The sequence below is a fragment of the Sciurus carolinensis genome, chromosome 17, assembly GCF_902686445.1.
Source record: "Sciurus carolinensis chromosome 17, mSciCar1.2, whole genome shotgun sequence".
In the NCBI taxonomy this organism is placed as follows: Eukaryota; Metazoa; Chordata; class Mammalia; order Rodentia; family Sciuridae; genus Sciurus; species Sciurus carolinensis.
The window spans coordinates 63,076,760-63,092,121 of record NC_062229.1 but is presented as its reverse complement, the minus strand read 5'-3'; the positions used below and the strand labels follow the sequence as shown (position 1 = coordinate 63,092,121).

The 15,362-nt window shown below is 43.1% G+C and overlaps 1 protein-coding gene across 1 annotated transcript in view; it reads left to right on the top strand.

Annotated features, from left to right (window-relative positions):
* Prickle2 (prickle planar cell polarity protein 2) overlaps positions 1–15,362 on the top strand; it is a 344,617-nt gene that overhangs the window by 246,131 nt on the left and 83,124 nt on the right. The window contains 1 exon segment of the mRNA XM_047530548.1: positions 6,450–6,633. Within this exon segment, the coding sequence (XP_047386504.1) occupies positions 6,450–6,633 (184 nt within the window).

The window sequence follows — 15,362 nt, the reverse complement described above, 5'->3', positions numbered from 1 at the left end:
TTCCTTCAGGTGAAAAGCTTTGATCAGGATGTTGAAAGAGACAGCTGTTGGGTGGTGCCCTGTGCGTTTTGCCCCAGGGAGAAACAGACAACGCGGATCCAGAGAAATCCTCTTGGCTTTGCCTCTGACCCTCTGTTCCTTTCTGGGCGTCTGGGCCTTGGGTTCCCAATTTGTAGTCGGAGGTTATTAAATTAGCCTTTTCAAAGGCTGTCATGGAATTACTCAAAGGTTGCAAATTCTTTGCAAATAAAAACTCCTTGCCGCAGGAGCGTGCCTGTTAATTATAAATGAGGAGCAGAGGCAGGCAGCGAGCAGGCAAGCTGGGGAAGGCCCCTGTGGCTTTTCCATTTGCCATTTTTTGTTTTGTTTCCTTTTCTTGGCCTTGATTTTGCTTTTCCTGAGTGAGTTTGTTATTCAGGGGCACCGAGGTTGGAATCGGGTATTTCTTTTAGTAAATCTTTCATTCACGGCTCAAATGGATCCTCTTTTTTCACACCATGTTCTACTCAGAATCCAGGGATTCTTTCAAACCAAGTTACTCAACCACTCTGAACCTTCGTTTTCTTCTCCAGACAGTAAGGATGATATTTCCTTTCTTGGAGCACTGATGAGTAAGCCTGCTGTTTTAGTCGGCTTTTTCTCTGCTGTGACTGAAGGACCTGACTTTTACAACTGAAGAGGAGGAAAAGTTTATGTGGGGGCTCACAGTTTCAGAGGTCTCAGTCCATAGACAGCAGGCTCCATTCCTCGGGGCTCGAGGTGAGGCAGAACATCATGGTGGAAGAGTGTGATGGAGGGAAGCAGCTCACATGGTGATCAGGAAGCAGAGAGAGACTCCACTCTCCAGATACAGATATATACCCCAAAGCCACGCCCCAGCCACGCCCCCAGTGCCCACCTCCAGCCACACCCACCTGCCTCCAGTCACAACTCAGTTAACCCCATCAGGGATTCATTCACTGACTGGGTTAAGGCTCTCACAACCCAATCATTTCTCCTCTGAACCTTCTTGCATTGTCTCACACGTGAGCTTTGGGGGACACCTCACCTCCAAATCATAACATCTGGGGTACTCTGTGTAAGGTATAAACAAGTCAGATGCTGTGTGTAGGGCTCAGCATCTGCCCCACCCCAACCAGACCCCCTTATTTTTTATTCCCTATAGTACTTACCACCTTTATTATGTGATTCAATGATTTGTCACGTTTGCTGCTTGTTGTTCCCATCAATATAGGTGCCATGAGGCAGAGATCTTTGTTAGAAATCTCAAGTGCCTAGAGCTGTCCCTGGTATAAATAGGAGCCTGATAGTTATTTGTTAAGGGACCAAATTGAGACCTTAGCCCTCTCCCCATTAACACACGAGGCTCATTCTGAATCTGATCTGGTACCTCAGTATTTGGCTTTCTTCCTTCTAGAACTTATATTCGTGGGGTCATGCCCATCCAAGATAAAATATTGGGCTCTCCCCTGGATTGCTGAATAAATGAGTTTTGTCAATGGATATTCTGGGGTCTGAATTTGGTTTTTAAAAATGCTCCTGTGTTTTGTTTTTGAATTCTGACTTTCTAGAAAAAAGCATTCATCACCAAGTAACTTACTAAATTTGCTTGAAGACACTGAAACTTTTCCCCCCCTAGTGGCATAAACTAGCATTAAATTTCCTGGGGAGGGGGGAATTCCTGCTGCTCCACAACACCCTTGACCTCTTCAGTAGCTGACTGATTAAAGATTTCCTGCTAAAATGAGCTCTGTCTTTGTTTCTGGGAGGATGTACCAGGGATTGAACTCAGGGTCACTCTACCACTGAGCCACATCCCCAGCCCTGTTTCGTATTTTATTTAGAGACAGGGTCTCACTGAGTTGCTTAGGGCCTTGCTAAGTTGCTAAGGCTGGCTTTGAACTTGTGATCCTCCTGCCTCAGCCTCCCGAGCTGCTGGGATTACAGGTGTACACCACCATGCCCAGCCGCTCCATTTTTAAAAGCAACATCTAGAGTTTGGATGGAACGTCTTTGAGTTTGGAGATGCAAACCAGATCCAAGGTGTGTGTTCTGTGTGTTTTCCAGTGTGGTAAAAACCAGGAGGTGGGAGAATCGGACAACCCTAACTTGGCTGGGTTAATCTGATTGTTTCTTTAAGTACATTTCTGTGTCAAATTTCAGGCATAACACATTTATTAAAGGAAGGGCAAAAAGCGATTGAACATCTCAACAAATGCAGAAAAAGCACTGGAAAAAAATCCAACATTCTTTCCTGATAAAAACACTCAGCGTGATAGAGGGCATCTACAGAGAAACCCCACGGCTAACATTGGACTTGTAGAGGGCAGGATGGTTTCCTTTAAAATCAGGAAGACATCAGGATGTACAGTCAACATTGTACTGCAGGTTCCAGCCAGGGCAATAAGACAAGAAAAAAAAATAAAAGACATCAGATTAGAAAGAAAGGAATAAAACTATCTCAATTCACACATGACATGGTCTTGTGTATAAAAAATCCCAAAGAACACACACACTGTTAGAACCAGTAAATGAGTTCTGCAGAATTGTAGAGAAACCATCTGCATAAAAAATCATATCTGGTTCTAACGCTAGCCATCTGCAAATGAAATTAGGAAAATGATTCCAATTACAATGCCATCAAAAAGAATAAAATGCTTAGAGATAAACTAAGCAGAAGAAGTATAAGGTTTGTGCCTGAAAAGCACAAAATAACATGGAAAGAAATGAAAGCAGACAAAAATAAATAAATGGAAAGGCATCCTGTCTGCATGGATTGGGGTGGCAGTCATCCTTAATTGACCTACAGACTCACTGCAACTCCCATGACAGTCCCAGCTGGTGTTTCTGTAGAAATTGGCCAACTAATTCTAAAATTCATATTTTATGAGTGCAAATGCAAGGGACCCAGAAGAGCCAGAACAATTTTTTCCAATAAAAACAAGTTGCAGAACACAAACTTCATGATTTCAAAACTCCCTACAGAACTACAATAATGGGCAAGACAGTGTGGTACTGACATAGGATCGGTGGAGCAGAATTGAGAATCCAGAAATAAACCCTTTGTCAAACTGACTTTTGACAGAAGTGCCAGGATAGTTCACTGGGAAAAGAATAGTCTTTGCAATAAATGGCACTGTGACACCAAGATTGCCACGTGAGAATGAACTTAAACTTCATAGCATAGTCCAGGATTAGCTCAAAGTGGCTCATCAACCGAAATGTGAAAGCTAAAAGGATGAAACCCCTAAATGAAAATATTAACAGTAAATCTTTAGAACCATGGGAGAAAGTGGTTTCTTAGATATGATTACCAAATTATGTACAACAACAGAAAAAAAATGAACTGGATGTTTTAGTGAGCTTTTTCACTGTTGTGACTAAAAGATCCAATCAGCATAATTGTAAAGGAGGAAAAGTTTATTTGGGGGCTCACGGTTTCAGAGGTCTCAGTTCATAGACAGCTGGCTCCATTCCTCGGGGTTCAAGGTGAGGCTGAGCAGCATGGCGAAGAGTGTGGTGGAGGGAAGCAGCTCACATGGTGATCAGGAAGCAGAGAGACTCCACTCTCCAGATACAAATATATACCCCAAAGCCACGCCCCAAGCCACGCCCCCAATGGCCCACCTCCTCCAGCCACGCCCCACCTGCCTCCAGTCATCACTCAGTTAATCCCATCAGGGATTCATTCACTGATTGGGTTAAGGCTCTACAACCCAGTCATTTCTCCTTTGAACCTTCTTGCAATGTCTTACATGTAAGCTTTTGGGGGACACCTCACATCCAAACTACATCAAAATAAAAATTTTTCATGCTTCGATGAATATAATCCAGAAAGTAAAAGATCAGTCCACAGAATGGGAAAACAAGTTTTGCAAATTGTTTATCTGATCATTAATGTATCCAGAAAACATATAAAGACCACTTAAAATTCAACAATCAGAACCCAACCCAAGGAAAAAAATAGATATTTTTGCACAAAAGATATATAAGAAGCACGTAAAAAGGTGCTCAACTTCATTAGTCATTAAGGAAATGCAAATCAAAACCACAATTAGTGCTTCATACCCACTAGGATAGCTACAGTCAAAAAGACAATAACAGGTGTGCCAAGGATGTGGGGGAAATGAAACACTTGTTCGTTGATGGTGACAAAGTACAGTGGTGCAAATATTTTAGAATACAGTTTGATAGTTCCTCAAAATATTAAATATAAGGTTGATCTAAGACCTAGCATCTCATCCCTACCTATCTTGTCGTGGGGAATGAAAACGTAGCCACACACACACAAACCTGTACCTAAATATTCAGAGCACATTATTCACAAAAGTGGAAAGAGTCCAAATGTCCATCAGCTGGTGAATGTGAATCATGGTACGTCCATACAATGGAATATTATTCAGCCATCAAGACCAATGAAGAATTGAGTCATGCTCCAACTTGGATTCACCTTAGAATCTATGTGAAAGAAACCAGTTTCCAAAGACTCAGTATTGTGTGGTCTCATTTACATAAAATGTCCAGAATAGAAAAAGCAAAAGAGACAGAAAACAGATCAGTGGCTATCAGAGAACACGATAGTGGGGGATTTGGAAAGTCACTGTTTAAAGGACATGACTTTTTTGCAGGGTGGGTATCAAAATTAAATAGTGGTGATGTTTGTACAACTTCATGAATATAATGGGAGCTAATGAATTGTGCGTGTTAACAAAGTGTTTACCTTAACAAAGCCGTTGTCCAACAATTCAGTCATGAGTGGGGTTCAGAATTCTGAGCTCTCTCATTGCCTTCATAAGACGGGAACCAGGATGAAGGATCAGAGGACACAGAATAGCTTATTTTCTTAAATTTTTTCCTCCATTCTTTTTTACTTTGTTGATAGAGACTCAAAAGGGTTCTGTGTTGCTGACTTCAATGTTTTTATTGCTTCTTCATTTCTGTAGCCATGGATAAGGGAACAGATGGTAACCTTAAAAGAGAAATGTTCAGTTTGGGGGAGAGATTTTTATCTTTGGCTGCTACCTTTTGAAATAATTCAGATGCATGAACTTGTATATATAAAAAACTTCCAACACAGGGGGAAATCTGGGATTCGAATTAGAATTTCAAACCAGGGACCTTTAATGGAGGTAAAAATGCTTTTTCCCTGAGATCTTTGGGCCAGGTTTGTTGAGTGGGGGGGGAAAATATATTTGCTCTTCCTCTTGAAGAAAATCTCATCCACGGTTCTTTTTAAAACCATTTCTTCCATTTTTTGTGGCTGTAGGAACCTTTTATAAAAAGACTGTGTTGCTGGGTATGGCGGCACACACCTTTAATCCCAGCAGCTCGGGAGGCTGAGGCAGGAGGATCGCAAGTTCAAAGCCAGCCTCAGCAATTTAATGAGGCCCTAAACAACTTAGCAAGATCCTGTCTCTAAATAAAATTTTTAAAAAAGAGCTGGGGGGTTGGAGTTGTGGCTCAGGGGTGGAGTGCTTGCCTCACATATGTGAGGCACTGGGTTTGAGTCTCAGTACCGCTTATAAATAGATGAATAAAATAAAGGTCCATCAACAATTAAAAATATATATAAAAATAATTTTTCAAAAAAGAGCTGGGGATGTGGCTCAGTGGTTAAGCACCCCTGGGTTCAATCCCCCTACCAAAAACTTATAAATAAATAAATATAAAAACAGTATGTCATCAGTGTTTGTGAAATCTTTTGGTAAGGTTTCTGATTAGTGTACATATTTCTTATATTTAATTGTTATAACAGTGGAGGAAATTGTGGTCATGATCCATATCTAGTGGTCGATGTAGTAAAGCGAAAATTATATTGCTGTTCTTCTTGGGATATTGATTTATTTTTATTTTATTTACTTTTATTATCACCTTTTTTTGGCAGTGCTGGGATTGAACCCAGGAGCACTCTACCTCTGAGATACATTCCCAGCCCTTTTTATTTATTTATTTTTATTTTTTGGTTATCGATGGACACAATACCTTTATTTTTTTCATTTATTTTTATGTGGTGCTAAGGATCGAATCCAGTGCTTCGCACATGCTAGGCAAGCGCTCCACCACTGAGCCACAACGCCAGCCTCCCTTTTTCTTTCTTATTGAGACAGGGTCTTACTTAGTTGCCCAGGCTGGCCTCCAGCTTGTGGTCCTCCTGCCTTAGTCTCCTAAGTCACTGCAATTACCAGTGTGCTCCAGCATGGGTTATTGATTTCGAAGAAAAGTCTGGGGTCCGAGTGTAAAGATCCTGAGCATGCACACCTCATGACCCCAGACCTTTCTCGTTGTTTTCCCATGACACATGTGTGCCACACTCTCCTCAAAGGCAGGCAAATCGCCTTTGCCAGAGGTGCCTGTCCCTGAGGGCTGTGTTGATGGTTCGGGATCCAAGGACTGGTGGAGGGTGGCTTCTTTTTCCTCCCTTCTTATGCGCCCCGTTTTACTGCCTGCAGGAAGATCTGCCTGCACTGCAAGTGTCCCCAGGAGGAGCACATGGTGACGGTGATGCCCCTGGAGATGGAGAAGACCATCAGCAAACTCATGTTCGACTTCCAGAGGAACTCCACGTCGGACGACGACTCGGGCTGCGCGCTGGAGGAGTATGCCTGGGTCCCGCCGGGGCTGAAGCCCGAGCAGGTACTGCGCATGACCCAGGGCGCCGGGGCTGGGCCGTGGGCGTGGCCTTTCTGGCTCCTCCTCCTTCCAGTTCAGAAGCAGGAGCTGACTTCAGAGAAGCGTTTGAGGAGGTGTCACAGGTGTCTGTGGGAGACAAGGAAGGAAGTGACAGGGAGCCCCGAGTGATCCACTGCTGATCCCTTCTGCCTTGTTCCCGGGTCATCTAGGACTGTCTCAGACACGCTGGCTTTGAGACTCTGTTAGGTACATCATTTTCAGTGGGAAAAAGAGAACTAGTACTGGCCATGAATCTTTTTTTTTTTTTTTGGTACCAGGGTTTGAATCCAGGGATGCTTAACCACTGAGCCACATCCCCAGCCCTTTTTTTATATTTTATTTAGAGACAGGGTCTCACTGAGTTGCTTAGGGCGTCACTAAGTGACTGAGGCTGGCTTTGAACTCGCCATCCTCCTGCCTTAGCCTCCCAAACCTCTGGAATTACAGGGGTGCCCCTCCTCGCCTGGCCTGGCCATGAATCTTAATGTTCAGATTCTTTGTAGTAGTGGAAGAGGTGTCGATTTGGTTATTCTTCCTGGTGATATATGCTGTGTTTAAATATTAAATCTGACTTGACTTTACAAAGAAGGGCATTGACATTTCCTGAAATATTTCTGCACTACCCACCGGTAGGAAATATTATTGACTTGATGAGAAGAACTTGATTTCTTTCTGCCCTACTGCATTTTTCTCAGTAATATATAGCTTTCGTTTTTCTTTCTTTTTTTTTTTTTTTTTTTTTTCGTTCTTGGAATTTTCTCACCCAACAGTCCAGGCTGGCTTAACAGCAGGTCCATAACTTGGGTGTCTTCACCATCTTCCCTGTGAACTTAACCAGAATAAGTGTTTGTTACCTTCTCCTGATCCATTAATTCTCACTCTCTAGAGCTCTTTATGTCAGAATATTTTAAACCTTAAACAGCCTTGAGATTGTAAATCAGGAACTTTAGGTATCCCCAGTGTGGTGGTGCATGCCTGTAATCCCAGTGACTTGGGAGGTTTAGGCAGGAGAATCACAGGTTCAAGGCCAGCCTCAGCAATTTAGCGAGGTCCTCAGCAACTCAGTGAGACCCTGTCTCTAAATAAAAAAATTAAAAGGGCTGGGGATGTAGCCCAGTGGTTAGGCACCCCTGGGTTCCATCCCTGGTACCAAAAATAGAAAATAAAAAGAAACTTTAGATATGATGATACTTTCACAAAGTCCTTTATAATTAATGAAAACCCCCAGAATTTACTAATAACTTCAACATAGGGAAATGTCTATCATCTTTTTCTAGTGCTTATTTCTCATTTTCTTCTGTAATGAACTTTACAAACTGGCAGATGAACTTGGGCACACAGGTAGGATTTATTTAGCCCACAAACTATATTGAAAATTAATTAACTACTAATTAATTTTAATTGATTAATTACTAGTACTTGGAAATAGGGATATTTCATGTGTGTGTTTGTATTTATATCAAATTTTGAAGATCTCTGATCTTATTCCTGCAAAGACCTAATTGGCTGGCGTTGAGAGCAGACCTTTATTTTTATACAAAAGTTGATGTCACCAAATCACCCCAGTCTTCACTAAATGCATCCCATCTTTTCATATTATTTTCCTGGGTCCTACAGGCACGTTGGTTTTATAATTCTGTTCTGATTCTTACTACAGAGAAGAAAATAATCTTAGACTGGAAATAGTCACTGAAAACATCTCCATGAGAATCAAAGGTCGTTTTGAGTTGGGATTTGGGCAGGAAATAAGCTCTTTCCAGCAGTCTGTGGGTTGTGGCTCTATCTTTCATTTCTTGTTTCATTCAGGATTGAGGAGGTGCACTTCTGTAATCCCAGTAACTCAGGAGGCTGGGGCAGGAGGATCGAAAGTTCAAGGCCAGCCTCAGCAATTTAGCAAGACCCTAAGCAACTCAGCGAGACCCTGTCTCTAAATGAAAAAATTAAAAGAGCTGGAGATAGGGCTCAGTGGTCAAGCGCCCCTGGGTTCATTCTCTAGTACCAAAAAAGGGAAATATTGTGTTATTTCAATAATCAATTTAAGAAGCAGAAGTATAGGAGTTCAAAAAGTCCAGCGGGGGTTGACCTTCTACCCCCAGCACGTGAGCATCGAGTCCCCACACCAAGAGAGACTCAGGAGCTTATTCCCTTGTCTTGCTATCCTCATTTCCAGCAGTTTCTATGACACCTGAAGGATGTCGTTTCCTGATAAATCCAGCCCTGGATTTTCCAAAGTTAACCTGTTTGCAGTTTTCTGCTGACGTCGATGGTTCTCTGAGACCATTAAACATCGTCAGTGGCAAATCAGGTGCAGGGAAGACTTGCCACTCACCCTGGCAGTTGTTGATGCTCAGGATTTTGGTTCAACCCCCCCCAACTCCAGAAGGGAGGGCCTGTGGCATTTTTGAAGGTCGCTTGACTCATCCATGATGTCTCTGGGAAGCATAAACCTGAAATTGCTTTGATTTGTTTTGAAAGAAAATGATTAAGGCTGTTAAACAAGTGGTTTGAATTCCCCCAAAGGAAAGGGCATCCCCATCTCTTTTAATGCTCTCTTCCCTGGAAGCCTTAATCTGTTCCCGACACGGACACAAACCCGCAGAATACCATGGATTAAGAATAAAGAGATGGCTGGGCGTGATGACGCATGCCTGTGATCCCAGCAACTCGGCTCGGCTCGGGAGGCTGAGGCAGGAGGATGCAGATTCAAAGCCAGCCTCAGCAAAAGTGAGGCTCTAAGCAACTCAGCGAGACCCTGTCTCTAAATAAAATACAAAATAGGGCTGGAGATGTGGCTCAGTGGTCAAGTGCCCCTAGTTCAATCCCCAGTACCAAAAAAGAAAAAAAAAAAAAAAAAAAAAAAGAAAGAAAAGAAGTTGCTCTCCAGAGAGGGAATATCTTTTCAAGCTCTTTGAAAGGTTCTCTATTCGCCCCCCAAAATGTGAATCAATATTAAAAATGTTTGAAGGGATCATGCTGCTTGGAAGAAATGGGTTTCAAATTTTAAGTTATAAGGTCTTTGCAAGTCTGAGTTTCAAAGCTATTTGTGACTTTAAAGATCTTTGAAAAGCTGTCCAGTATGCTCTAAGATTAGAAAAATTTGAGCCCTAAATACCTTTCCCTAATAAAAATTCTAATGTTTAACATGGTGTTCATTGTCTCCGATTGCGGAAAACCCATTTTTCTATCAAGAGAAATTATAGTGAGCTTTAAAATGCTTTGTGCTGGAGGGGAAATACTAAAGACTAGTTAGGGCTGAGGGTACTGTGCTTTCATTGGAATTGGAAACCTTTCATCTTCCTCTCTGATCATGGGGTTGCTAATGTACCTTCAGGTGATGCTCTTTATTATTCTATGTCTTCTGAGAAATGCCTTCAATTTATTGCAAAGGAAAAGTCACCTCCCATTTCAGGGAAGTATTGTGAAGATAGGCATTTAGTTTCATAAGCTCCACTAGCTGCAAAACCCGGCCTTCTTAAAATAGTGTGAAAATGATAAATATAACAGATGATACCAGCAAGGAAAGACATTTATCTTGTGATTTCAAATGATTGGACTGAAAACTAATCAGAGATGCTGTTAATATCCTTTGCTTCTGCTCACTCCAAATAAGGAATTTTTAAATTTTGTTTTGTACCAGGGATTGAACCCAGGGGTACTTAACCACTGAGCCACCTCCCCAGCCCTTTTTTTATATTTTATTTAGAGACAGGGTCTCACTGATTTGCTTAGGGCCTCACTGAGTTGCTGAGGCTGGCCTTGAACTTGCAATTCTTCTGCCTCAGCCTCCCAAGCTGGTGGGATTAAGGGGTGCACCACACACCTGGCTCTAAATAAGGAATTTAATGTCATTTAGAGAACTCTGGGCTAGCAGAACAGAGAACTGGAGTCAGCCTCTGATTAGCTATCCAAAGTTATTGTTAATACGCCAATTTCCCTTCTAACTCAAAAAGTTAATAGTCTACACTCTATCTCCTCCAGATTCTGTGGTGACAAATTTACAGTATATAATACTTCAGGAAGAACCCAGAGAATCGTTGACAAGCTGTAAGAAAGAAATCCTGCAAATGGCGAGCAGGATTTCTGACCTGCAACACTACTGACTGGAGAGTCATTTGGTGGGGGAACTATCCTACACACCCTGGGATGCTTGGAGTATCCCTGACTCCGCCCACTAGGTGCCAGTAGCACCTCCCAGGTACAACCACCAAATATGTCTCCAAACATTGCCACGTGTTCCTGGGGAAGTGGAAGAACCGCGGGGTGAAAGGAATTTTAAAAAAAACCACAGCATATCTCTGCAAAATTCTGACCTCGTCAAGACAAAGGAAGATGACTATTTGGTACACCTTTATTGAGCACCTACTATATTCTAGCTCCTGCATACCAAGTATGCTGTGTAACACGTTCAGGTCTTCAGGAGAGTGAAAAGGTTCACGGGGTTTGAGCAGCGGCTAGTGCTTTCTGAAGCTGACACTGCAGCTTCACTAAGTCCAAAGAAGAATTGGAGTGGCAGGAGGAGCCATCTGTGGCTCCAAAGCAGAAGTATTTTCTTTGTCTTTTTTTAAAATTTATTTTTAAATATTCAAATATTTTTTTAGTTGTCAATGGACTTTTCATTTTATTTATTTATATATGGTGCTGAGGATTGAACTCAGTGCCTCACACATGCTAGGAAAGGACTCTACCCCAGCCCAGAACCACAACCCCAGCCCAGAATTTTTTTTTTAATTATCAGTGTAGCCCTCCTTGTTTGTTTTAAAATACCTTTATTTTATTTGCTTATTTTTATGTGGTGCTGAGGATTGAACCCAGTGCCCCTCACATAAGCAAGCGCTCAACCACTGAGCTATAACCCCAGCCCTTCTTTGTCCTTTTATAAAGGGAAAGTTAAAACTTGAGACATTTAAACTGGGTGTGGTGGCGCACGCCTGTAATCCCAGAGGCTCAGGAGGCTGAGGCAGGAGGATTGCAAGTTCAAAGCCAGCCTCAGCAACTGAGCGAGGCCCTAAGCAACTCAGGGAGACCCTGTCTCTAAATAAAATACAAAAAAGGGCTGGGGATGTGGCTCGTGGTCAAGTGCCCCTGGGTTCAATCCCCAATACCAAAAAAAAATTTTTTTAAATAAATAAATAAAACATGAGACGTCTAGAGAAGAAAGTTAAAGTCACTCAGTCACTTGTATTTACACCAACCAAGGAAAAACGTTGGCCAGCCTTTTTGTGTCTGCGTTCAAGTATCAACATATAGACAAAGCACATCTTTGTTTTGTTTTGCACAAAAATGCGATTGTGCTCTCTACCTGCCCTGGCGTGTTTTTCCACTTCATGGATTGTGAGCACTTTCTGCTATCAGGCTATTTCAGTTCAGATTGTCCTCGGTGATGGCTGGACGGTTTTCCACTGGTCGTTCCTAGCCTGCAGTGCTACCGCCCGGCACTAGGGGGCACTCAAACACGTATGTTTGGGAGGGGCCAGTTATTGTCTGAATGATTGGCAGACTCCACGTGCGTAGGAGGGGGGCCTTGAGATCCTGCATATTCTCAAAAGTGCCAGATGATCCCACACGAAGGAGAATTGGCCTTCCCAGGTGCTAAGAGTGCCACCACTGAGTGCCACCAAGCTGAAGGTCTATTCTAGCCATTCACATTATTGGTAGATTTCCTTTGTATTGTGTAGGGGGCTCAGCAGCTACCTCTGTGTGCCCTGACCACCTGTCTGCTCCCCTCTTTAAACACAGTTCCTAGGGCTACAGGACTGACATCTAGGCCCCTCTAAGGTGTTCGATTCATTATGTCAAGCTGCCCTCCAGAAAGGTGACAACTGGCAGGTCCCCTGGTCGGAGTCTTTATTGGATACACATAGCCATGTTTTTTCAGTTAACTCTCCTCCATGATAATCTTAGAGACCCTCATGTTGCTTCTGATGAGCGAATGTCCTTTTTATTGACATTTTGGATTCTCTAAATATCCAAAGTATCAATATGAATATCTCCGATTCTTAGTCTCTGAAGGTTAGGTTTTTTGTTTTTTTTTTTTTAATTCTTTTTAGTTATATGTAACATTAGGGTACACTTCGACATAAGCACAAAAACATGGAAACTAATTTCTAACTTGACCTTATCTGTGGTTTTTTGATTGATTGATTGGTACTAGGGATTGAACCCAAGGGTGCTTAACCACTGAGCCACATCCCCAGTCCTTTTTATTTTTTATTTTGAGACAGGGCCTCGCTAAGTTGCTCAGGGCTTTGCTAAGTTGCCGAGGCTGGCCTCAAACTTGCAATCCTCCTGCTTCAGCCTCCCAAGGTGCTGAGATTATAGGTACACACCACTGTGCCCAGCTTAACTGTGTATTTATACCCAGAAAGTGGCAAGTAGATCATTTGTCCAGACCACTCTACTTTTTACCTCAAATTGTTGCAGAAAGATTGGAGAATAGATAGGAGGAATTGCCCAGTTTGGGGCTGAAGCTTTCTCCCATTAGTGGTAAAACAGAGCAACCAAAACCAACCAGAGATGGTTTTGAGTCCTGCAAGACTAGTCTTCTCTACTGGGAATACATCAGATTGTTTATTGGGCTGCTATTTTAGTGACCATTACTCATCATCAGTAGTCAGTTAAGTCTCCTCAAAGAGCTTCTTTGACTAGCCCCTGATTCAAGAGCAGGTCCCCAGTTACGTGCTTTTGTGACAAACCCTGCAATTTTCCTTATTAATGCTTATCCACCTCATAATTAGATCCTTATTGGTATAATTATTTGTTTAATATTTGGCTTCACCACTTTCTTGAAGACCCAGGAGGACAGGAATCTGGCCTGCTAGGTTCTTGAGGAATTCCCACAGCACTGAGCAGAGTACCTGCTACGTGGTAGGCACCCGCCAAGTACTGGTTAAGGGACAGGCAGGTGGCAGGTGTCCTCTGCAGAACCAGAAGTGTCAGGTTTGCGTCACGCTGGAGAGGTGAAAATCTGTTCGATTTTCTTTTCCCATAAATGACTATTCTGTATCAGTGATTCCCATTCCCTCTCTCTGCTTCTGCTAAAAATATGTATTCTTTTTATTTTTGGGCCAGGACTGAACCCAGGGGTGCTCAACCACTGAGCCACATCCCCAGCCCTTTTTTAGGTTTTATGTACAGACAGGGTCTCGCTGAATTGCCTAGGGCCTCACTGAGTTTCTGAGGCTGGATTTGAACTCGAGACCCTCCTGCCTCAGCCTCCTGAGCTACTGGTGAAAATAGGTGTTCTAAACGGACTCCCCAACCACTTCTCTTAGGTTGTAAAAAGTGGTGGGAGACTGTGGCATCTTGGGAAGGACCGTGCTCCGGTGCAAATCTGCTTCTGCACTGGTGACTCCAAGACTCAGGATCTGGAGCAGATCCTGGCAGATCCTGAGGGCCTGGCAGAAGCAAGCTGTTTTGAAACCAGGGTGCCATTTGTGACCTAATGGAAATCTGCAGAACTCCAGAGGACACAGCCTGGCTTCCGGAGTCAAGCATCGCTTTCTGATCCTCGGAAAGCTGTTCAGCTTCCAGGACCCTCAGCTTCCCCTTGATGCTGAACTGACAAGTGGCGATGTAGAAAGCGGTTCGACTAACGTTGAATAGGTGCTGTGTGTCCACCACCATTTTTGACCCTTGCCGCCTACCATACTTATTTCCCATAATGACCTCACCTGATGGTTATTGCTCTTCTTTTCCATTACAGGGGTGGGTAAAGTAATGGGTCTACAGTTAAGTAACTTGCCCAAGATCACACAGCTAATCAGTAGCAGAGACATATTCAATCTCTAATAACCAGACCCTGGAACCAGTTCTCTCAGACCTGTGGATCTCAGGGATGATCAGGCCCCAGAAGAGGAAGTGCTTATAAAGCACATAGAAGTTGCTCAATAAAACCGTCAATTCTTTCCCTCCCTTGTGCGGAAAGAGGATCCAGTCACTAACTGGCTACTACTACCCTGAGCTGGCACAGAGGGGCAGAAGGAACACTTGATTATCCAGGAAAGAGGAGGCTTACGTGGAGATGGAGGAGGAGGGTTTACAGGAATCTTAGATTTCTTCTCGACCTTCTCGAAGACATCCATTAAAATAATTTCGAATTCTGCCAAATACAGGAGTCTTTCTGTCCCTGGATTCTCAGCTCTGGGGTTGTTAGAAAGGTGTGACTTCACTCTAATGAAGTTCTCTGGCTTCTTGGAGCCTGAGTGACTTGGACAGGGGCCCAGACAGAGCACCTGGTCTGAACTCTCCGCTGCCCCAAGCAGGCTGCAAGGCCATCTGCTAAAAAACTGAAACTGCCACCCAAATTTCCTTGGGGCCTGAGGTTTGCCGCAACATCACAGACCCCAGGCCTGGGAAGAACAAGTCCCCCAGGGCATTTTCTGTAGCCTGCTCAGCCATCAAAGCATCTTGCCACAAAGAAGAACACTCTGCATGTCTTTCTTGGGAGATTAACAGGTCAGCAGGAGGCTCCTCTATTCTGCCTCAAACTTTCTGACTGGGAACTGATTCAGCACTGGTCTCCAATGGCTGGTCTCTGGGCTTCTTGGCAGTATCTGCTGGGTTTTTCTCCCTAATGAAGAGAGTAAAGAATGAGTAGAAGCATGTGCTGGAAATTTTTATGAAAAAGGATTGGTTATTGGACATTTTTTTTTCATTCACTTATTCAGCAGATACTCCTTGTATACCTACTGTGT